Source organism: Etheostoma cragini, chromosome 5, assembly GCF_013103735.1.
Source record: "Etheostoma cragini isolate CJK2018 chromosome 5, CSU_Ecrag_1.0, whole genome shotgun sequence".
NCBI lineage: Eukaryota > Metazoa > Chordata > Actinopteri > Perciformes > Percidae > Etheostoma > Etheostoma cragini.
In genome coordinates, this window is record NC_048411.1 from 3,738,051 (window position 1) to 3,764,176 (window position 26,126).

The following is a 26,126-nucleotide window of genomic DNA, read 5'->3' on the forward strand; positions in this document are numbered from 1 at the left end:
TATCTATCTATCTATCTATCTATCTATCTATCTATCTATCTATCTATCTATCTATCTATCTATCTATCTATCTCTTTCATTTTAAGTTTTAAAGTGCAACACCTTGTGTAGAGGTATGCCCAGTACAAACTGTACAAGCCATTTCTGCCAGACTCTTTTAAGAGTTAAACACAGTTTTTTCTGTACTGATCCTATACACCTTATATGCAGATTTATATCAATGCACACAAGTTAATGTTGCCAGTAAGGCAGTTTGAAAACATATAGTTTTTGGAGGTTCTAACATGATTTGAAACCAATTTGGGGTTGCGAGGTTAATTTAGTCATCCTTAGGTACTATATTGGCAACCTAACCCTAAAAAGCAGTTTTGCCAGCATGCACAGAACAGCTTTGATGGAAATAGGGAAGAAATACTACAAGTCCACGCAGAGCCTGAACGAGCAGGCAGTCATGAAACAACAAAACAACTATCACTGCAGACTTTCAACATGCCAACCTCTGCCGTCAGGAAGAAGACTCTGTGTGCAAAAGTGCAAATCAAACAGCCTGAAGCTATCGTATATTCCAGTCTCCATCAAGCTGTTGAACTCCCCTAAATCTTGCAAAAGAGCAATGTGCAAGAAAGACACAAGCACTTAAATACGTACAGCTTCTTTTTATTTTTAGCTGCCTTGTTGTCAATGTCAAATGTCTCTTACAGTATGTTTTAGGATGTTTTATGTTGTTCTTTTGATATATTTATGTGAAGCAACATACTGTAGCACTGCGCCCAAGACAACTTTCCCCTCGGGGACAATGAAGTTTATTCTATTCCATTTATTGTTGCTCGGTGATAGATATATGTTTTTACCAATACTTTAATTGATCGGACATGGATGGCTTTGTGCGTTCCAAACAAATACTCGGCTCTGCCTTCGGTGTTTGTGTTTGAGTCTTTTTGCTCTGTTCATATAGCCTCATCTGTGAGCTGCTGTGCTTCTGAAAGGATTTACTGTAGATTTATTGCTAGGCTGCACAGCATCCCGGCTCTCTCTCTATCTCTCTCTCTCTCTCTCTCTCTCTCTCTCTCTCTCTCTCTCTCTGTCACTTGCTTCTTACCGTCATTCTACTCCACTTTCTGTTGGTCTTCATTTGCCTTTGTTTCTTACTCCATCTCCACACTGACTTCCTCTCCCTCTTTCTCCTCTCTAATTCTATTCATGAGAGGTGCACACTCCATCATTCTGTCTCCCTATATCTCTGTCTGCCCTTCATTTTCTCTACCCCTTTCTGCACTAAAGCGAGATGGAGAAAGGGAGGGCGAAAGAAAGAGGGGGGAGAGGGCGAGATGGACAGATTAGGTGACAGTGATAAGCGATCGATCTCAAGGCCAAACGACACAGGGAGGATCCCCCCCCCTCTCCCCTCTCCCTCTCCCCTCTATTCTTCTTTTTTCCACTCTCCTCTCCTCTGCTCCTCTTCCTTCTCTTCTTTCTCTCTAACCTTTGTTTCCTTCAAACTGACAAGGGGTCGTTAAGGATCCACTTTGTGTGTATAAGTGCATGTAAGTGTGCGCGTCCATGTGTGCGCACACTTTTGCCTGTCTGCCTAGTTGATAAGTCATGAAGGATAGCTCCCTAAGGTGCCCCTAAAGAGCTTTTAGTGGCTTTCAATCACACACACACACACATGCGTACACACACATGTCTCAGTAGAGTTTTTCACAAAGCACTTGGTTAGTTATTGTTGGGCAGTCTTTCACGCATGTTGCTTCATGTCTGCATATTAATTCTGCAGACTTCCACTTCCTTCCTTCTCTGCTCAAACCCAAGTGCATAGATAGAGGAACACCACCGAGACCGGCTTCCATCCACCCCCTCCCCTGTCACACCCACCTCCCATCATCCCCCCCCACTCCCCGTGCCTTAGAATGTGCCCGCCACAGCACATTGCCCTAACGAGGTTGTCTATTGATCAAGTGTGCTCTTTGTTCTGGACGCCTAAATGGACCTGCAGCCACTCTCACCAGACCTTTTTTGGAGCTGTTATGGCTCTGGCCGGATTACAATAGAAGCACTCAAAATGCTCAACGATGATGTTTTATGCAGGAGCACGCTCAGCTTCAAAAGCTGCTTTATTACAGCATTACCTAAGTGTATGCATTTTAGCAATGCTCATTGGTTGTCAGTATTTGTTTAGTGTAGACGCTATTGCTGAAAATCTGAGCAGCTCAATCGGATGTAGGTATATAAACCCAATTTCTGATAATTTACTAAGTCCACTGCTTATCTCTACATGTTTAAAAGGATTGTGTGTACAGTGTATGCATGCTACTTTGGGTCTTGTGTGTGTTTGTGTACATGCGTGCATGCTCAAATGTGTTGGAGTGCCCTCCTGTGTGCCGGTTTAATTTAAGGCCAACCGACTGTGACCGTGGAAGTATTACCCACAATTCCTTTCACCAAATCCCAGGTTTCCCTCCCTTCAGCGCCCCCATCACTTCCCCACCCCTGTCGCATCCTGCCGATAAATAAGCTTTCCAGCCAATCATTTCCTCTGCTGTTTATTCATGATGAAACCACTTCAAATATTTCACCATTAATCAGAAAATGTATTGAGTCAGGGCTAATGAATAATGAAAGTGACTGTGATGTCATGCGTGTGTGTGTGTGTGTGTGTGTATCTCAAAGACCATCTGTAACATCAGCCAGTGAGTTTAAGGGCAGCTTTTTGCAGTATTTTGTGAAACACTGATTGTTTTGGGTATCCCTTTTGATCTATTATTATCTGTCAAATATGCTTAAATGAGATGTGAAAGGGCTCTCTGTAGTTTAGCAGATGCCTCCTCCTTCCGCATCACTCTCTCCATCTCCACAAGTTGGTGTTTCACATGAGCATATTGCAGTCAAATAGCATGAAACTAAAGTGGTATTAAACCCCCCCCCCCCATACTGTCAGCCTCATACAGCAAGCTGCATACTGATTTGTTCAGAGATGATAAATTAGATCATATGCATCATATGATTTCCATTCTACTTATTTGATAGTGGCCTTTTTCTTGACTTCTATTAATTTTTTCCTTTTCTTTACTTCATCTCAGCCTCAGTCTTGCATAATCATATTTCTTGTTCTCACATCCCTGATACTCGTTGAAATGTAACATTTAGAAGTCTTAAAGTTAGTTTTGGATCATGTCACCTTCTTTTTATTTTCCTTATCTTGATCTGTCTGTTGCTTTCTTCCCAAATATTTGTCGTGTAACAGAAACAAAAGGTCAGCAGTATTTATGGGAATTCATTTTTTTTTTTTTTCAATCTCATTTCTTGAAAAACGTCTTTTCGTTGGAAAAACAAGGAGGAGATACGGTCGGGTCTGCTGACAGCTGTGTCAGAAACTGTAAAACATGCATGCGAGGGCGTAAGTAGCAGCAGGGGCCCCTTCATCACCAACACACACACACACACACACACACACACACACACACACACACACACACACACACACACGACTAATGCCTCAACTGGGACATCTCACCCAAGCATCTGTGTGTCTGCGTGTGTGTCTGCGTGTGTGTCTGCGTGTGTGTGTGTGTGTGTGTGTGTGTGTATGTGTGTGTTGGTGATGAAGGGGCCCCTGCTGTGCCCTGATGGGGACATCAATACCAGGCGGTTTAGGCTTTCGACGGACTAGCATCAGCGTGTGGAGAGAGAGAGCAGCAGGTGGAGGGAGACAGGCATAAAATGGAGGACAGGCAGCAGGGATAATCTTGGACAGACTCATTATTTTTGATGTAAATATGAACAATATTGCTGCAATAAACTTACGGGAAAGTTGAAAAATACTTTGGAGTTAAATCAAATCAATGCAGTCCCAATCTATTAAAGATGATTGTAATAATACACCATATGTACCAAATGCAGTACAACATATGGTCCGTTAGTCGTTAAGTCAATAAATAGACCCTCTTTTATAATACTGATTAATGGTCATTTTATTGTATGTGGTCTTGCAGTACCCAGCCGTGGTATGTGGTGAGCGTGCAGTATGCTGTGTGGAAGCAGGGGGCCCTGACAGCCAGCTCAGGTCAGAGGATGAGATGAAGGAGACAGCTGAAAAGGAGTGTATGTTCAGGGATGGATGGACACAAAGATGGAAGGCATTCTCCAACTGCTCTAACTTTAGACCACACATGTTGGTAAACCTCCCAAAACCTGTCCACAGCGTGTCACCACTTGCTTCCATAAAACCCCCCCTGTGTGTGCGTGTGCACACGCATTTTTGGGTGCGTATATTGGGGAGCATTTCTCAGTTTGCTCAAACAAACCAGAGTGCATACATAAACAGCACAAAGGGGCCAAATCATTTGCAGGAATAACAGATCCTGTCGGTGTTCCGTTCCATTTTCTTTTTCCAGAAGCTTATTGTTTTAATGTGCTGCTCTGCTCTGCGAGTTCAAAAGTTCACAAACTTACAGTTGGAAGTGTGAACAGAATGTAGCTTGTGCCCACCAAGACATGACCCAAAGAACTTGTTTCTGTGCCAAAACCTTTTGTGTCTCTACACACGGGAAAACATAACTAGGCCAATTAGTTTGAATGCCGAACTAGGTTTTGTAGCAAGAATCAATCAGAATCTCTATTATCACAGGCATGATTTGGGAAGGGATGTGTGTGTGTGTGTGTGTGTGTGTGTGTGTGTGTGTGCATATATTTGGATAAGTGGAAAGATGAGGTTTTGTGCGCACAAAGCTAACACATGGACGTTCAGCCTTGCTTTATGTATCTTTTCCTTTCCCTAACTAATGGTTTGTATAAAGATGGTTTTTCCCTGTTGTGAAGCAAATAGAAATGTCAACAAATGCACAGACACACATATGCGTACACAGTAAGGTCACTTCCCCGCACACACACGGTGTGTTTGTAACACTAATTGCCTGTGGCTTGCTCTCTTGGACAGCAGAACAAAGGCCTGCTGAGTATCTTTTAGTTTGTTTGACGTGACACAAAGCTCCGTTAAACAGACAGAGTTCCTGCTCCGTCAAACTGGGCCTTTTAAACAAGGCTGAGTTGGATCAAAGGCAAGGACAGGGCTGACTACTCCCTCTTTGCATGGTTTGATCCCGTTTGCTGCTCTTTCCCAAAGAGAACCACCTTTAGTGTCTTCAGAGGGAGACAGAAATAGAAAGGAAAGTTCCACCATTCGTGCAAAGGATTCATACGCAGCTGCCATCGCGACCAATGAGGAAATAAAAACGTTGTAACATTTTCACTTGGAGGTCATTCACGCTCGTAAGATTGTCAGATTGCTGTGATGCGCTGATTAAGCCGTTTCAAAATATGGAACATGAATCTCCTACTGTAAAAAAGATAAAAAAGGAATTGAATAGGATTTTGAATTCAAATTGAGACTGCAGCATAGATCATTACAACTTAAAGTGACCATATTATGAAAAAAACACTGTCAGAAAACTGTGTTTTCTGGTGCTTCCACACACAAACTTGAAAAAAAAGCTATCTATGCTGTTTTGAGTGAGATACAGGTTTCTGAATGTCTTCTGTCTTCAGTCTCCGGGTGAGCTGTTCCAAATCTCAACGGATTTCTACGTCACTAGCCGAGACGAGGTAGCTAACCGTAGCATGCTTATTCGTTCTCAATGTCAAAACACTGCTACAACACACCCTAATTCACCAGAATCTCCAAAAGAACTACTTCCATGTCGCTGTTCAGCAGGTATTCCACATATGTGCCCTCGTTCAGAAGAAGTCTCCCAGCTAATCCTGCCTTGGAGAAGTTGGACAAAGTTATCAAGCTGACCAAACAAAGATAGTATAGAAGTGAGATGTCTCACTCTGTGGCTAAAACAGAGACCCAAACACACAGGGTGAAAACAGGATCTGCAGCAATGTGCGGTACAACAAAAAAATTGTGTTTTTTGAAAATGAAACCATTTAAACCTATTCTGGTATAACCTCAAAATACAATTAGGGACCTGAAAATTGCATAATATGGCCACTTTGAGATTTTTAATTAAGCACTTTTTAAAACCTATTGAGTTTTGTGTCGTATACATGAAATATGCAGGCTCTCTGTACATTCAAGGTCTGAACAAGGTCTGTCTGTCAATAAATACAAAAAATGCAGCCAGACCAAGACATTAGTAATGTAAGCCATTCACAATACAAGGATAACGGCAAAACTGGCCATGAACTATACAGTTTAACTTCTAAGGATTTATATGTGCAGATGTATTCAGATGTGTGTGTGTGTGTGTGTGTGTGTGTGTGTGTGTGTGTGAATGCCTATGTCTATACTTTATAGTGACCTTTGCTGCCCTCTATAACACAGACATTGCCCACATAAGACACACAGCACAAGGATCCGACACAATGCTTAGCCCCCTGCCTGGGACCTTGACAGCTTCTCCATAGGAGGCTGACCCTCAAGGTCCTGGAAAATGCTTTGTTCATACCAAACACACACACACACACACACACACACTCGGTCCAAGATTCAGACTTGCGCTCTGCACATGCATGCACACACACGTGTTCAGGGTAGGAGCTAAAGGACCATGTAGCTTTTTAAACAAGCATGAGGAATTAGCAGAGAGGCCCATATGTCAGCCCCCCACTGGCAAAAACACTGTTGATCCCCCTGGAGTTAGAGCTACCGCTCTGTCCCCCTGACCACCTCTATGTATCTCCCTCTGACACACGCACGCACACACACACACACACACACACACACACACACATACACACACACAAACACACACACACACGTGTTCTACTATTATCAAGCAAATATTCCAAAAATCCCTGATGCCAGTGTGTCAAAGATAAATATTTTTTTTTTATATCAAAAAATCCAATCAGTCAAATCAAATTGCAATGAATTGTTTATTGGACTGTTTCTCAAACAAAACAGCAAGCAGGCAATCTTATTACTTTTGGTTTTAGAAAGAAATGCAGCATTTTCCACTTAATTATTAATAATAAATATAAATGATCAGTTTGTTACAAAGAACTAACCCATATTAACTGATGATGAAAATAGCTGAAAGTTGAAAGCATGCATGTATACGCTAGCCTACTAGTAAACTATACATGACTACTGTTGCATTGTATCCATGCTTGTTGGAGGAACAGCAGTCCCTTGTTGAAGCCCATTTTTGCAGCTGCCTTGTGCCCGGTTTGGTAATGAAGGAATTCCATCTTCTCTCTAGAACCGTCTGCTCTTAAAACACCCTGCCTTTTACAATCAGCAGATGCTCTAGATACATACGTCCTCTTTCCCTCCACTGCCACATCACCTGCTGTCAGATCTGTGATTTCACAACAGTTTTTACACTAAGGATTTCGGTGAATTTCATTTTCATTTCAAGGGTTAGGAGTGAACTTGAAAGTTGTTAACTGACTGGAGAGAAAAGGGCCACGCAACCCCTGGAAGCTGATTTTTAGTTGTTGCACTGTTAAGATGAAGTTATTCATAATGTATTAACCCTTTGCAAACCCTAGTTTCAAAACTCGAAAGTTGACTTGGATAGCACCCTGGATGATAGCTATCAGGGAATAGTGCTGTTTTTTCGGTTATCGTATGGCTATTAAGGCCTTCTTTTGTAGACTACACTATGAACAATACATGCATGCTCTCTTTAGACTGATAACAGTGTAAGCAAAACACGACATCATATATAAGTTGTTGGCACAAGTATTTATTCAATTAATCTTTCAGTATACTGAAATAACACGCTTGCATTGGCAGAACTGGCAGAGTTCAAGCTTTTCTCTGTCTGTTGAGCAACATAGAGTGAGTGAATCAGACTATTCTGAAATGCACTGGGTAGAGTTCAGTTCATGGGCTTATTTCCTCTAATGTTAGATGCCAATTTCACTTCACAGCCCACTTGTATTGCCTTAGGACAGCAATTAGTGTAAAAATGAATGGTTGACGTAGCATCTTGTTATGGGAACAAGCTAATTCCATTAAATGAAATACTTTGTTACTTTTTACAAGCGTGGGAGAACTAGAGCAGGGAAGATATATACATTTTAGTGGAAACCGTGAGAAAATCAACTTAGAGCAAACATTTGGGATAGAAATCCCAACAAGCTCTGTCATATAGTTTTAACTCAGAGGGATAGATGCTTAATGCCTAACAAAACATCTCCAAAAGTCTTGTTTAAATGGAATTGGGTTCATGCAATGTGAAAGAATCAAGACTGAAATCTAGCAATGAACCTGGAAATAGGAGAGTTAAGCCGAGGGAGGAAGATTTTAAAAGATTCTTTACATCCAAGCTGCAGGTGCTCACCTCTTAATAAGCAGCTATACAATTTAATGTACAGTAGATAAATACATTTACACACACATATACAATTGCAGATGAAGTGACAGGCTTATGAAAACAAATTATCTTCACTGTCCTCTATAAAATATGGTCACATTATTACAATTCATTTCTACTGTATTGGATCTGGCAGACAAAACATTCACCCTCCTGTTGTCCTCGGGTCAAATTTGACCCCTTTAAAAAATGTCTGTATCTGAAATATGGGTTTCTTTTAACCAAATTCCCACAAAAAAATGGATTGGATTCCCTACAACGCTCTTTGCAAACACAATTGATCACTGTCATTCCTGACTAAACTCATCTGTACGTTCCCCGTTTTTTTTCTGCTTTTTTAACTCAAATATTAGGTGTAATTATATATGTACAACTAGTGGTAGTAAGGTTATTGAAAACTAAAAACAAGTCTCCAAAGGGACAAAAAGGTCAAATCTTTGTCCATGTTTAACCCAGGAGGGTTAAATGAGTATGTAACAAGGGTTAAATAAGTATGTAAAGGAATCTCCTATGACATTTAATCTAAGTTTAGAACAATTTGAGTCTAGATTTGATTCTGGCTCTATGAGCAAAGATGAAGTAAAACAGTTTTTTTGGTAGCTTGATGACAATACATGTTTGACCTTTTCTGAAGACATTCGAAAGGGTTGTAGAGCGGTAGCTGGAGTATTCTCACTTGATAATTGCAATCCCTCAAGGAAGGAGGGGGCCTACAAGGTTTTCACATGACAACAGTGATGTATGGACAGATGCAACTATAGCTACAATCTGTCAGTAAAGCAATTACATCCCACAGTTACCATGTGGCTTCACTCTTTAAAATGTTACATACCTAACTCAGCCTAAAACGGCTGCAATCCCAGAAAGCCTGGCATTCACAACATGGACGCACACACACAGTAACACATACAGTACCGCGGTATACAGTCAGGGGTTTGTGAACTGTGAAAGAGGCGAGGGTTTTATGAAAGTGGTGACATTATAACATCCTGACGCAGCTCCATGGCAACCTTCCTTGAAGGTCAGTGTGTGTATTCCCATGTGCATTTAGTGTATGGATATATATATGGAGTGTCAGCTTGGGTCAGTGTGTGCATGTGTGGGGTAATTGCGGAGATGCCAGATTTAATGATCAGTGCTATGGGTAAAAAACACAGGCTTGCTGAGATGAAACAGACAGGACAGAGACATGTGTTTGTGTGTCCTCTTTTCCCTTTTATTCTATGTTATCTTCTACCCACATGTTTACTAACCTTTCCCTTAGCGTTCCCCGCCATCTTTTACAGCGTTTAAACCTTCACACACGCGTTTCTTCTTTTTATCTCCTCCCACACTGGATATCTCCTGCCTCTCCCACATGGTATCCTTCCTTTGTTTTGTATGTTGTTTTGTCCATTTTTTTGCCAGTTTTCCTACTCCTTTCACTCCTCCATCCATCTGCTGATCATTTGTCCTGAGAGACAGAGTGTGACATGGCAACACCAGAAGAAAAGTGGGCTGACGTTCTTCTGTAATGTGCCATGCTGTATACAGGTGGGCCACATAAGGCAGCGGAAGTAAAAAGATGGTGGGGGAGAGGAAAAATACGGGGGATGTGACGTATTTCTATTGAACACATACAACTCGGGAAGTAGAATGTCACTAAGAAATAAAACGTTAATCATAGTGTCTGTCCTGTCTGTTCAAACGAAGTCGCAAAGCCATGTTGGAGGATTTGTCGACCTATTCTCTCTGTAAGGGGTGTAAACATGGGTGTGCAGATGTCTTTTAGCTTTTTTGATTAGAGTTTTTCATTATGTACTCCTGTAACCTATCTACATCAACATTGAATTAGTATATTGTTCAAAGCCTACTTACTGAACTGTTATGTGTGTTTGCCCAGTCTCAGTCTCCTTAAAGTGCCCATATTATAAAAAAGAAATCACATTTTCTGGGATTTGGGGTGTTTTTTTGTGTCTCTAGTGCTTCCACACAGCTACAAATGTGGTAGAAAACCTTCCATGCTGTTTTGAGTGGAAGACAGGTTTCTTAATGTCCTCTTCCTTCAGTCTCTGGGTGAGCTGATTAACATCTGCACGGCTTTCTACGTCACTAGCCAAGACGAGGTGGCTAACCGTAGCCCATGCTAGCATGTTAGCTTGTTCTCAATGTGAAAACACTGCTAGAACACACACTAGTTCACCATAATCTCCAAAAGAACTACTTCCATGTCCCTGTTCTGCAGGTATTCCACAAGTAGAAGAAGTCTCCCAGCTAAGCCTGCCTTACTGACCAAAGTTGGAGCAAGAGTTATCTAGCTGAGGGGATCTTATCTAGCTACTGAGCATGTGCAACTCCCAACAAAGATAGTATAGACATGAGATGTCTCACTCTGTAGCTAAAACAAGTGAGATGTCAACACACAGGGTGAAAACAGAGCTGCAGCAATGTGCAGTAAAACAAAAATATGGTGTTTTTTGAAAATGAAACCATGTAAACCTATTCTGCTACGACCTCAAAATACAATTAGGAACCTGAAAATGAGCACTTTAATCTCTTGCATAAGATCTACTGTAAGTGTGCAGAGCCCTTTAATATTAACATCAGAGATGTTGGCCTCCTTGCAGATAAGCATTGTTTCCTGAGTGCAGTGATCTCAACAAAGTATGAGAGAAAGTGGACATTTCAATTTAGAAAAGCTCTTTTTTTAATCCAGTCACAGCTTCATCTTTTTTAAAGAGAATCTTTTAGTTCCCTTTAAGGTCTCTACACAGGGGACATTATGTAGTGCATCTCGGCATTGTACTGTGAGTACAATGATATTCTGAATAGCATGAGAAGAAATTAAAGTGATGAAAAATGGTGAGGATTTTAATTCCAACGCTTGCTTTTCCATTCCAGTGACTGCTTCAGCGGCTCGGTCCCTTTAACTTCTATTTACATTTTGCATCATTATGAAATGTTTACAATGCAATCATGCCACATTTTGCTTGTATCTGAGTTTACACGTGCATGTTGCCGCCACCTATCAGAGGGTTTAGTTGTGTCAATTATACTTATGTAAGCAGCAATTGCTGCAGACACATAGCAACTGTTAGCAACCATGTGGAGTGTTTATTTAACCTTCTAAAACGTATTCACAGTTAGCTGGATATATGGAGAGCTGAGCAAAGGTAATAGAGGAGACAACAGTCACAGGCTTCAGCTCTGCCTCTATCTTGTATAGGATGTCCTTCTCTCTCTCTCTCACAAACACACACACACATTAGGAGGACATGTTACACGGCTCAGAGACATTTCATTGCTGCTGTTCTGTCTCAGCTGCCAAATACCTTGTCACTATAAAACAATGACTTATGATTAATGGCAAACACGTCTCCCACTAAATGATGTATAGCTATTAATTGACACTAACTGCCCATGTGTGACCGTGCATAAACTCACACGCATCTCCGGGCGTGCACACACACCCACTCTGGTCCTGGTAAACATGTCAGAGCTTACAGTATTTACAAAGGGGATTGAAGTGGGTTTGGGGCAGCAATGATTCAGGAGAATGGCCCCAGGGTCTGACAGGATGTTGGGGGGAATGTGTCATTTTTCCCTGGCTCCCTTGGTGACGAGCAGAGACATAAAGAAATCCTTTTACACACAGAAAGATATATACAGACACACACACACACACACTCTGCCATTCACTCGCATATATAGCCTACACACATCAGTGTTATACACCCATAAAAATGGTTTTTTTGGCGGAGTAGTGAGTAGATGAGCTCAGAGGAAGTATCTGTCTGTTTTATTTGTCTTCTTCTCTGTTTTGGACTTGAGCTGCAGCATGCTAATGTAGACTACATCAAACAGTCACTGGAGCCCTACATCTCGCTGTTTCACTCAGCACAAAGAGCAGAACAAGAACTTGTCTGTCACTGCTCTTAATTCATTGTCTCCCTGGGGCGAAATGAGCGCTGACAGACATAAATGGTCGAAATGAAAATCGTAAGATCACAGTCAAGGGTGGGCGGTGAGAAGAGTGAGGAAGCACAAAAGGGGCGAGGGATGGAGAGATTTGGAAGAGGGACAGAAAACAGGGAGGAGAAGTGCAGGAGAAAAGGTTGAGCTGGAAGGTTGAGTGAAGCGACATGTAAGAGAGAGAGAGAGATGGAGGAATGCATGGTTACGTTCCTGTGCCGCTCACTGCTGACAGTCAAAATATTATACTGGGCTGACCACCTGCTCTGAGCCTGCAGGACACCCTCAATAAACCTACAGCAGACTGACACAGTAAATTGCACCATGACCAGCAGCTATGCATTAATATATATATATATATATATATATATATATATATATATATATATATATATATGTGTGTGTGTGTTTGTGTCGATGTCTGTGTGTGTGGCTGTCCATTGCAGCAGATATCCTGTTAAAATAAGCCTACATTCACACACTCAACACACATACACCCCAGCCATCCACCATATCCTGGAGGCAGTACCAGTAATATGTGATACTCTATAGGTCTGATGTGTCTGTGTCTTCTTCTCATCCCCTCCCAGTGCTGTAAGCCTATCGGCCAGTTATCCAGCAAGGAATGTGGCTGTCAACTCGGATAACGAGCGACCCTCTCGCATGTTCTTCCTCTGACTTCACTGCTCTCTCCTTAGCTGTCACTCTACCTCGATACTAGTATTTCAGGGGTTGCATCTCTTCTCACAGTATTATGTTCTTTGATTTTAAAAGGTGCTACAACCAAATCATATTGGAGCATGAAAAACAATCTTAGATTTTAAGCCACTAAATATAAGAACATGGCAAGAAATAAAAGCAGTCAGATAATTATTCAGGTTTTTAACAAACCCCTTGCTCAGCTTTTTTGGAGGAAAAGAGGGGTGATCCATAAAATGATCACCCAAATGTCTTTACAGACCTACTTCTGGTTCAACTATAACCTACCATGCTTATGCACACACACACACACACACACACACACACACACACACACATTCAGAAGAAGCTGGCTGGCTAAACCTTTGGCTTGTTTACAACTAGTTTCACTACTTGTGTTTCTTGATGGAACAGCTACTGTTGTAGCATATTCCATTTTTAGTTTTTTTTAGTTTTGTATATTGTAATAAACTGAAATGATCCTTCAAAGCCACCTCCTCTCCCTTTTGACATTGAATTTTCTTGAGCAGTGGCTGTTTCCGGAGCCTGGTTTGTGTGATTGTTTGACTGGTAGAGAAATATTTTTCATTCATCTTTGTTTGTCGTGTATTATAAGCTGTAATATGAGGATCCCGGAGGGTGGTATTGTCATTTCTTGCCAGCGCCTCAGACAAAAAGAAAAATGTTTCCCATCTCCCGGTCCTAAAGAAAAGAGAATTGCTGAAATGGTGGTCTGGTGAGGAATTTAATTTACAGTCAAGATGATTGTGGAGTGGAAATGTTGGATGATATTATCTGTACCACACCCTTCTCCTCACTCTGCCATTACACTCCTTTTCCATCAGGAACAACAAGGTGAATATCCCTCTGGATAGAAGGCCACGTCTTTTTTCTGTCGAGAACGAGCATCAATCACAACATTCTTTCTCTTCTTTCCCTCTGCTTTCCTCTGTCTTTCAATTCCTGCTTTCTGCTCCCGTCCCTCTCTCATCCTCTGACACCAATCATCTGTAATTAGACAACTGCACACACTAAATCGAGACGTGTTTGCGATGTGCGTTTGTGTAATATGTGTTGAGAGGTCCTGAATGGACCTTTACATGGGCGCTTTAGTCAGGGTTCAGTCCGAGTTCATGTCCTCTTGGTTAAACATATTATCCCTCAGGACCAAAATCAACAAATGGTGTCACACAGACACACACACACACACACACACACATATACACTTCTCTGTGTAAGCATAAACACACTCAACAGGATATCAGAGGCTTGCCTTTTAAGGTCCCAGTGCATTTCTTGTTCCTAGGTTACTGTGATTTGATTTATCAAGCAACGGAACATTGCCCGAGGATATTGAATTGAAAATATATCAGATGTATGAATTTCAACAGGTAGAGGTGAAATAATGTAAATAGATCTGATTTGGGGTCGTGCGCGGGACTGGGCCGATCGAGAAACTCAGGCAGGCGGAAAAAATCAGGAAATAGAAGGGACGGGAGCAGGGAAATCCAGAGACAACAGAGGGACAAACAAAGATGACCTGAGTCTTTTGTACTCAGGTTAGAGAAGGCTTTGACGTTGTAATGCATGTCGCTGTCAGCGGTGTGTAAGCGCTACAGTCTTGACACTTCCTTTCAAAGTCTCTGCAGATTTTGTTTCAGGCATTTCCTTTTACATCACGAGCTATTTTGAGTATTTTGTCACTGTGCATTCATCAGTTGTCCATCATTGAAGACAACAATGACAATCTCTCTCACTACAGTGTGTACTGTGTCTGTGGACCTGAGAAGTGCATATTGCCTTGCACGGTGTTGCTATGAATTTATACTGTGTTGCCCTTTATGTCTTAACAAAATAGGAGCCAGAAGACAGGCAATGAAGTATATTTTCCAATACTGACAAGATAACTATTTCATAGAAGATCTTTATAAATCTCTGATATCCTGTGAAAGTAATCACTCCTTGGGGTCATACCCGTATTTAGAGCTGAATGAAAGGTTCTTCTTTCCATTAAATCTCACGTATTCAACTGGTTCGATGACTCGGATTGCTCTCTGCCTCTACCGCTGAGCTCTTGCTCTCCTCCCTTTTTTCTAGCTTTCTCTTTCACTCAGGTTAGCTATCTCTCCCTGTCCTTCTTGCTTTCTGTATGCAGCCACAGTGCACAGCTCAAAGAGGTGGCTGATGGGAGTTCATTGGGTACAGTGTGTGTATGTGTGTGCGCACGCGCAAAAAAAACCATGCGCGTAAGTGTAGTTGGGAGTGTGTGTGTGTGTGTGTGTGCACACAGCGATGTCACTGGGCTGTGTAATTGAAATGGAAATGAGCCAATCAGCGACTGCAGTGGTGTGCCACCTTAGCCTGCATTCACTTCACTGTTCCAGCTCTCCAAAACTCACTCTCTTCATTTGATACTGTGTCTACGTGTGCAAGTGTCTCTGTGTGTGTGTGTGTGTGTGTGTGTGTGCGGCAAGTGTTCCCACAATACTTGGCCCTTCAGTTTCAGCCCTGAGGGCCAGAGGAGGTGGTGTGAAAATGTAATCAGTTAGTAATAAAGATCATCTCCCGCTCTCACACTCACTCACTGGCTAACACACACACACACACGCATCCACCCTCTCTCTTTGTGTTGTGACCCACGGCTCGCTAGGACAGCTGTGGCATAACAAAGACATGTAATTATCACCCTTTGACAATCAGCCTACCATCCAACTTTGCTTGTTAATTACCTATTTTTCTGTTAGGAGGCCTCCGCTGTCATTCACAGCTGCTGCTCTTTACTCACATAGATGGAAAAGATTGTCGCTCATGATGTTGCCATTAGTATGTCGTAAAATAGGGAGTGATTGTGGTGGTTGGGTGGAGTGCGTGAATGTTTGTGGCATTGGTGGAGGAATGAGGGCAACTCAGCGCCAACTCCATCTGGACAATTGCTTATGTGATTTTTACCAGCTTTTAGCTCTCGTCTTAGGAACATTAATGGAAATAAACATGTAAGAAATCACTGTATGGATTCTGTTTTTAACCACCAAAATTGAATCGACCAATAAAAAAATTGCATATTGATCAATTTAATTTGCATTTATTCAATGTAGTAATGTGTCACATGCCATCTCACATTGAATTTGCCTCGTGCTTTAACATTTAAAGCTTAGGTCTTGTAATAAATCTGATTGGCCTGTTTTTAAGGGGTGCACATTGCTAACATCTTCTTTTGTACACTGTTGTCAGAGTTCAACAGCAAACAACATTATTTAACATAAAACCGTTTTAATTTAAATACAGAATATGCTATTTTTAATCCATTTTTTTAAATGCGAATTGAATCTCTCAAAATAGGCATTTTAAAAATGGATTAACTTATGAATTTACTATCATTAAACATTGTGAAAATGGATAATTATTGGGGAAGCACACTCCAGACACTTTATTGTTGACATAAACGCACAAAACCGACAATTTTGAGGCAGCTTTAATTTACTTTTTTTTTTTGCCTACTGAATTACTTAACAATGACTCTCTTTTATTGTCCCCAGTGTTACTGTACTATCTCTTCTGGCTATATTTCAGTTTTGGGGATTCTCACAGAGCGCAGCCTTGATTTACATTCCATTGGTGCAACCTCTTGGTGCTCCTGTGTCCTACACAGAGGCTGATGTATGTTTGACCAACACATGTCCATTTCGCGGTGAAGAACGGTTTCCTCTTTCTGCTGAAAAAGCTGGGACTGTTTATAGAACAGCAGCAGCCGATTAAAGCCGCCATCGCGATAAACAAGACACCAGCCGCATCTAAAACTCCCACATTAGTCCCTTGATAACAGGGTTTTATAAGGACAATAAACACAGCTTTCTACAAGACAAAAGAAGTTTTCCAGGAGACATCTTGGTAATAATCTCGACTTGGAGAAACATTTAAGGCTTTGGCTGCAAACAGCCATGTCATACATACACAGAGTTAGTAGAATCTCCTTTATTGATAGATGCATGGTTGAGTAACTCCTGCAAAGGCTTGGATTCACTGGGAGCGTTGCAATACTGTCTGCATTATTCAGTCATTGCTGCCTCTTTTTTTTGTAATCCCTCACCTTCTTTTGGAACCAGGTCCTTTTCTCTCTTCCACCCTGTCTGTTTCTCACCCTCGCTCTCTTTCTCACTCGGTGCCATTAGCAGCTTCTGGCTGTCTCACTGCTGGTCCTTTGCCAATGTGCCAGGGAGCTTACTGAACTGATAACACAAACCTAATGTAGGTACGTGGGTGTGTATGTGAAGGTGTGTGCAGGGTGTGTGTTCGTTGCACATGTATGTGTGTGTGTGTGTGTGTGTGTGTGTGTTACATGTTACAAATGCCTGTCCTGTGCCTTTTATGTGCTCACTCACCCAAACATCCTCTGCTTCATTTGCAGTCACGGCCAAGGGCCACTATTCTGACTGCTGAGGCAGGGAGAGAAGGGCAGCTGAAACACACACATACACACACACACCCACACTTTGGCGAGCGGACGGGAGGATGTGGCCATTAAGTCAGTGACATTTTAAAGCAGTGAGGGAGATGCATGGCTCTTCCTGGACCTCCACAGACATGTTTTAAATGAAATGATACAGATGAGCTACTCCAAGCCTTGGTTGTAAACACCCTCACTTTGGTATTTGGTAAACACAGAAAAGCAACATTTCATGCTAGATCATGCTCACATACACTCACATGCACAAACATAAATACACAGAGCAGAACCAGCAGACACACATGATCACATTAATGAGAAATGGCTGTGGTTCAATATGCTGCTTGATTGTAACATAAATCATTCCAAATAACAACATGAATTATGTGACAACTGAAGGCGCCAAAAGCAGATTTAGCTCAAATTGCTATTTGATCTTCAAAACAAGTTGTCTGGTTTGCATTATGATTTTAATCATGTGTAGTTTGTCTAAAAGTACTGCAGATGGAAGTAAATGCAGCCAAGCAGGAGAAGCATTTTCAGCGCATATACAGCAATTTGATCTTAGAAAATCCATTCTTTTGAATCAGAACTCAAACATCCCATTGATCTAACAAGCAATAGCTGTGGTTATTAATAGAGAAAGTGACAGGGAAAAGGAGGATAGCAACAAGGACAGACGTTTTGTATCGTGCAGCAGTATTTGTACTGGTATTTTTAGACCAATTGAGGTAATTGTCAGTCGTTTAAAGCTCTTTTGGTTATTTGTTGTTTTCTGTACAATATCTTAACGACATAGTGGAGATTTTGCACATGGGAGCAACCGAAGAATCAAGTGAAGATCATTTTATGAATGTTGTCCAATATCACATATTTCATTTTGTATCAGGAAAAACTAAGGAAAGAGGTATCCCTCTTTCATAAAGGACAGACACGCAGTAATTGCCTTGTGTACAGAAAAGACACAGAATGGACAATCAGGATGACAAAATAAAAGATACATTATAAAGTAGAGCTAGGCAATATATCAACATTATATCAATATCGTGATATGAGACTAGATATTGTCTTAGATGATGTTGTCTTTCCCTGCTTTTAAAGGCTGCTTACAGTAAAGTGATGTAATTTTCGGAACTTACCAAACTGTACTGTTCTATTATTTGCCTTTACCCACCCATCATTAATTATCAAAATTCTCATTATGAAAGCACAAATAGTCCGCCTCGATATTGAGGTATTTGTACGCAAATATCATGATATTTGAATTTCTCCAAATCGCCCAGCCCTACTATAAACTGTCAAACAACTTCATGTTCATGTCAAACAGGCCACATGTCCTCCGAGTATGGATTACACTAACACACAAAACTGTATGAAGAAAGAAAGAGGTCACTGTGCTGCGTGTGTATTGCTTCAGTGTGTTAATCCTGAGGCTCCAGAGTCTTCACGATACAATTATTTTAGCCTGTTATATGCTCTGCCTCTTGTGCATTATAAAGCTTGAGGAGCCCTTCTTATAAACAGCAGTGCAAGTTTCAATTAAAAGTTTTGTCGAAACTCTTGTACCGGTGGTGCTCTAACAGCACCAAAAGACATAAGACTGGGTCTCAATTAGAAACTCACACCACCTGGCTTCTGGGTGAAATGAGTCAGTGACATCAGCTGTGTGTGTATGTGCAACTATGTTGTTCACATGGAGCACTTCAAGTCTAAATTGAGGGCATCCCTATCAAGATTACAGGTGTTCAATGTTTTCTCTGTGAGACCCCCTGTGACCCCAAAGTTAGGGTCATGCGACCCCAGATGCAGCCAGAAACTCACAATAGGAATTGCTCTCTAATTTTGGTAGCTGGGAAAATTCCACAGAGGAGAGATCTATTTTTTGGGCAGCAGAGAGAATGTGTGTGTGTGAATGTGAGCTTGTGACAGTGTGTGGCCTTCTGATGAATCTGCCTGTGTGTACTGAAGCCCTCTGACCCTGTGTGGCCTGGTCTAGATCATTGCAGTTGTAAAGACGCCTCACGGCACAGCCAGCCACAGACAGCCAGGCTCTGTATTTTTCCTATCATGACATTTACTGTCTGGACCATCTTGTATCCTAATTATTATCATAGTTATCTGTCTGTAAGTTGTTTTTTGTGTGAAAACAAATCCTCAAGAAAATGTATCTTTTTTTTCTCAAAGAGTTTTCGTGTATGCATATTTTATCATAGGCTTGGATAGTTTTCTATCATTGGGAAGGCAGATGTGTGTATGTGTGAGTAAATATATGTTGCAATGATAGATTTATAGATAAACCAACCCACCCAAATGTATTGAAGCCAGAGGATGAGAGCGCTAGTGCTTGTAAAATTGAGACATTGAAAGAGTGCCTTGAGATCAAACCTGCGTTATGTGTATATGTGCCGAATTCAAACAGCCTTTTATCTGGGATGATTGAAGCAACGTTGATGCATTAAGTTATACGATTTCTCTAACTAACATCATACTTCTATTTTAAATGAATATCAAATGGTAACCACTTCCTGTCTCTCCTCTCTTCTGTTTTGCAACCAGGTTCCATCGTGGAGACTACCACATCGACGTTTGCATAAATGACTACTTGGATGTCTACTGTCCTCACTATGAAGACACAGTTCCCGAGGAGCGGACAGAGCGCTACGTCCTCTACATGGTTAACTACGATGGCTACAGCACATGCGATCACACCGCCAAGGGCTTCAAACGCTGGGAGTGCAACAGGCCGCACTCCCCGAACGGACCGCTCAAGTTTTCAGAGAAGTTCCAGCTCTTCACTCCCTTCTCCTTGGGCTTTGAGTTCAGACCGGGCAGAGAATACTACTACATATGTGAGTCGCTGTCACGATTGGCTTTTGCACGCACAAAAACATGATGTGTCTTAGTAAGGTGTTCTCTTATTTAATTGGGCTTTTCCTTTTATTTATCACCTGTCTGCAGATCCTTACAATCCCACATGCATTCACAGGATAGTGCACGGCCAAATAATGATAATATGTTGACGGGAATTATAAACCCAGATGGCCTTTTCCTGACCTCCGGTATTTCTTTTAACAGAGAAAGAGCAACACACACTACTACTAACCCATGTTTTCACAACTTCACCACGGAGCTTTACGCATGGTATTGCAGTGATCCTGTGTTTTCAGCCAAGCTTTTAATGCTGCTCTCGTCGCTCATAGAGAACCCTTCCCTAAAATGGCAATGGAATTCACCGGGGAGTTAAAATGAGACAGTTTGAAAGTTATACCTCACTTCCCCCTGCCGCACTAGGGGTTGCATCTTCTTTGCATTGTGTTATGATCTTATTCAGCTTGCATTTGATGTTAAGTTGTCTGCTTCTTGGCATCGAAACTGAGCCTAACTGTGTTCATCTGAAGTTGAAGCCCATGGGAAATTAGGTTTTATCAAAGCAAGGTGATAGACTGGAATTGAGTTGAGTTTGTCCTCCCACCACAGACTGTACAGAGGAGTTACTGTCAGTAGTCGCAGTCGCTGCCACTACCTCAAAACACATTTGTCATAGGGGTAGGCTCATATTACAAATAGAAAGCAGGGTTATGTTCCCATATCAGTGGCATTAAAGCAATATCATGCATGTATGTATTATTGCTTCAGCTTTGTTGGCCAATTTATGAGGAAAAAGTGTAGAATTAACTTCTCAGTTTTGAAAATCATTACCCTCCTGCTGAACGCTACTGTATATACCGTACTTGTGTCTGTTTATCTGTATGTTAAAGTTGGGTCTGTGGTGTTAAGTTAGGTGGCTGTCCAACCCCCCCACGTCTTTGAGTTTTGTCCTTCTCTCTGACAGTCGTCACCTTTTTTTATGAAGCAGTTAATATGACAGCCAGCCAAGACGTCTGCACTTCATTTCATGTGTTTCTCTCTCAACCTCTCTCTCTCTCTCTCTCTCTCTCTCTTTCTCTTCCTGTCCTGTACTGTTACACTTAAGAATTCAAGACTGAAGTGGACAAAACCTCCTTAATGTCTGCCGTTGTTTCTGCTGTGAATAGGTGTTGTCTCTCTCAAGCTAGTCCACAAAACAAATAGCCTGAGATCCTTTTCAGAGGCCTTCCAACAACCAGGCGTTTGGCCATTTGTCTGTTAAAAAGTAACCAGATTTCCCTTTGCTTTTATAGCCAATTTACATTGACAGTCATACTAAATGAGAAGAGGGAAAACTGGAAGTTGGGGGTGAAAATGAGGGTTAGCGAAGGGTTACACAATTAATCCACTACTTCAAATCTCTACTTCTAACATATATTTTTTTTTTTCCATTTTTGTTGAGAGATGCTTGTCCTAAGGGCTGGATTAAATTACACTGCGACCGCCAGAGCTTCCATGGAACAAATCCATTCTGCTGTAGCACGCCATATTGGTTTAGTGGCCCGCGGCTTCATTGGCTATTGAATGATTCTAGCGGATAGCCTCTCTGGCTACCGCGGCGGATATTAAAGTCATCTACCATGAAGTCGTCTGACATGTGATTTCCCACTGCCATCATGTCCGGCCTGAACGTCCATACGTAGCAGGGTAGATGGCTGCTGATGGATTGGACAGTCTCTTCCGTAGACAGATTCGGAGAGGTAGCGAGGTAGTTACGTTGCTACATCTGCCAATTTATGTGCAACATCTGTTTCTATCGCTACCACCACCATCATCATCATCCACAGGAGGGAGACTCCCTCGTGCCCTAGCAGCAAACAAGACCTCTTAGGTTGCATTGGGTTACATCATTTTATTTTCCTTTAATGTTAAGAATTGAAGTGATCAATGCAACGTTCTAACTGAAGTAAAAGTCTTGCAAAATTCAATCACAAATGTGAATTCTTTATAAGAGTATAACCTAATTAATGACTGTGCTTTTCTCATTTGGCTTAACCTACTGCTGTTATGGATGTTCAGGAGATAAGATTGCAAGAAAATACAGTAAAAACATTGTCTCAGACTTGATTATCTCTAATCTTTTATCTCTAATATAAAAGATTAGAGATCATTTTATCTCTAAAAGAGCAGAGCTGAATACCAAAGTAGGCCTAAACTAGCCATCTAACAACCTTTAGTACTCAGGCTGCATTTTTTAAGGATACTATTAAGTATTTGTTTTTCAGTTGACTTGAAGCATCAAAAGTTGACTTGATATAAGTCAAGAAAATGCCCATGCGTGTCTCTTACTTCATCACTTGAACTAAGCCTTTTTATTTGTGTGGTAAGGCTTGTAGAAGTGAAGACATCACTTTTGAATGAATTGAAATGAGAATGTTTTAGTTCACTACTCTTAAGGGCCTCCAAAAATGGGGGAGTCAAATGTCCTTTACGGTCATGCCTGCTCTGCTGCACAGCCTGAACTTACCCATTTTTTCCACAGGGATCATTAAATATTCATTTTTATTATCTCATACCGTGCATAGACATGTTTAAGTACCCAAGGCCAAGTGTCTAAATAATGAATTTTGAACAGTAATTACTAACTGATTACTTTCATTTTTAAATATTTAGTAACTTAATATTTTGTATTGAGCTGAAGTCAAATTGTAAAATGAATGAGTGTGGACATTACCACCACAGAAGGTGCCTAAAACATCTTAAACATAGCAAAGGCATTTCTACTGTAGAAGGTGTGATGATATATGTTGTATAGCACAACACACAGTGGTCAGACCTTGCCCTTGTAACCCATTTGCCTGCATTGTGTAATTGTAGTGTAGCATAGCTAACAGAGAAAATGCTATGCATCATTACCCGCTGAAGCTGGCTATAGTGCACCCCTGCACTAAACAGAAATGTCAATGTGTCCTGTGAGCACATGAGGCAGAGGTTAGCAATAGTTAACTGTGATTTGGCTCATGTAATTGATGCATAACAGTACATCATTTAGGGGAATTTATGAAATGTATATTTTCTTTGGTTTTTGTAAGAAGTTTAATGAAGATAGAATATGTATTTACAATCAATATTTCACTGATTTTATTTCACTGTTTAACTACACACAGTACAACTGATATCTTGTATATAAACAGTGCTCATATACACAGCAACAGAATATTTATCTTTCCTCATCTTTTATATTTTCCTGTAGCCAAATGACCTCAGGGAATGGGGGATGAAAAATCAGCTCTCAGTGACGTGACTGATTAGCTTTCTTGTTTGTAGATGAAAATGAAGCTGTCAAATCCTGTTCCTGAAGAGAAAATGCCTGTTAATGGGGTTTTCGCCCTATGAGTTCGATGCGGGTCGAGGGTTGATTTGTTGCATCTCTGATAAAATTAGTGAGAGGAGACAGGGCTCTGCTGTCATCTGCTTTAACAACAGAAACAGCTTAATCAACTCTAGCAGGATGGAGGGAGTTTACTCAAATTGGAAGTAATAATTCTTCATTTTTGTTAGTGTCAGCCTGTCCTCTCTGGCAGGTAATTGAAGACAAGAGAAGAGCCGGAGTCAGTCAGGAGCCTGACCTTTCTAGAGACAAAACTCAGCTGTGTTTTTTCTAGAGTTCAACACAAGACAGGTGTGAGAGAGAGAAATTATTTACATAGGAATACATCAAGATGTAAAACCAGACTCAGGAAGAGGCAAAGTGTAATGTTATATTCAACCAATTCAGCAAAATGCAGTAGTACTGTAGCAGAAAGGAGTTACAGCTCCAAAATGTCTTGCTCTGCGACGGACAGAAAGGATAAGTGGACAGTTGGAGCGCGTCTCGGGTCAGAGTCCACAATGCATTTAGGGTTTAAGTGAAATCCATCTTGCAGAATGCTGATGCGAGCATCTCTAATAAGGACACAATCCGCTATCTCGTATTTGAGTGATTTAAATCTGAGAAGGGCAGAAATCCAATATCGGTGGCAGCTCACCGCATGAGATGAGTGAGCCGAGTTATGGTGTTGTTAGGCGTGTAAGATGTGTGGTGAATAGGAAACCACTTGGTGTGATCATGCGGATGCAGATTGTCTGCAGAACAGATGTTGTTGTCTTGCCGTCTGGCTTGTTCACCTACTGCTGTGCTGCTTCTCATGGAAAACACAATCAATAACACCTTTGCGGATCACTTGTGGATGGAGTTTTAAAAAACATATGTAGTTCTGGTGTTGACACGGCAAGAAAAAAGGATATTACAGTAACACGGATGCCTTCGGGAGAGTCTGTGGCTGATATCAAATGAAGACTGGCTAAATGACCAACATAACCTAGAGGGGGAGCGATGATTCTACCTATGTTTATGAAAGATTACAAAATGAAAAACATTTGGTGAGGCTTCAATCACTGTGTGGATGCCCATAGGCCAGGATGCAAAATAAGACTAAGATTGATCAGAAATACCACGCAAGAAAACCTCTTGATATTCATAAGGCCTTTTTTTTTTTTTAAAGGTTCTCATGAGGTCTTTTTCAACTTTAATAGACTGCTATGCACACACAAAGACAAAACAGATTCTCCAAGACATGGATAATTGATCATAAATTCTGTGATGCACCATGCTCCTTCAAGCTTCGCCCAGAGGGGAAAGGAGAAGAGGCATTGAGGAGAAGCAGGTGACAGTGTGTGCAGTCTGTATTTTGTTAGAGGTATGGGAGGTCCGCTAATAATGATTAAGAGCCAGTGCTGTTCCATTTGCGGTACAGTAAGGGGAACATGCATATGGACACCATCATAACTCACCCCTCTCATTCATTCACATGAAAAATCAACCCTGTCATCAGGGTTCAGAAATGATCCCACAACATGGAGTAATGTGACATAGAACTACACACACACACACACACACACACACACACACACACATGCACTCATGTACAATATGCATACACATGCATGGGCAGACATACATGAAAGCCACACAGACACACACTGTCTGGAATGCATTATAATCCTGATAGATGATAGACATTCCACTACCTCTGTCGCCCCTGGCTACTACATCATTTCTTGTCCCACTTTTCTTTTTTCTTTTTTTTATATACTCTCTCTTTGGATGTAAGGACAGTACTACCAAATTAACCCTCCATGTGTTTCTTTTGCACCAGATTTGTGTCCTATTTAACCATAACATTATTATAATATTAAAGTAAATCCCTGAGTAAAGCGCATACAGGGCACAAGGGGGTCAATGCATGGTTTGTTGGTGTATGAAAATCATGTGAATCATATGGTACAGTACAACACAAGTAACACAATCGACAAGTATGAGAGAATTTGCATTGATTGTGCTCAATGGCACTCAACAAATCAGCAGAACAACAGATGATGGTATATCATTTGGAATAATGTTTTTTTTTCATCTTTTTAGTAGTGTTCCCAAAGCTTTAGAATCAGGTTAAGCTGTGTTAAGCTAAACTATTCTGGCAGCTCATGGTGGCCCAACAACTTAATTCAGTTCAATTCAATTGTATTTATATATAGCACCAAATCACAAAAACAGTCATCTCATTGGGCTCTTCATAAAAGAGCAAGTCTAGTGATGTTATTTCCAGAAACCCAACAATTCCCACTTAGTGTACTAAGACATTTTAACAAGAAAAGTCTTAAATTTGTCACCCATCTAAATATGCATATCAAACACACATTAGAAAATGGTAACAATCAAATAGTTTTCTCTACCGGCTACAATGACATAAGAATAAAAAGTTAACTGCAACACTGGAATTTCCCATTTTTGGGGGGATCAAAACAAATCTATCTATCTA

The 26,126-nt window shown here is 41.1% G+C and overlaps 1 protein-coding gene across 2 annotated transcripts in view; it reads left to right on the forward strand.

The window, feature by feature from the left end:
* efna5b (ephrin-A5b) overlaps window positions 1–26,126 on the forward strand; it is a 90,942-nt gene that overhangs the window by 55,346 nt on the left and 9,470 nt on the right. For both annotated transcript variants that reach the window (XM_034872468.1, XM_034872469.1), the window contains exon 2: window positions 19,978–20,270. In XM_034872468.1, the coding sequence (XP_034728359.1) occupies window positions 19,978–20,270 (293 nt within the window). The remainder of the gene's footprint in view (window positions 1–19,977; window positions 20,271–26,126) is intronic.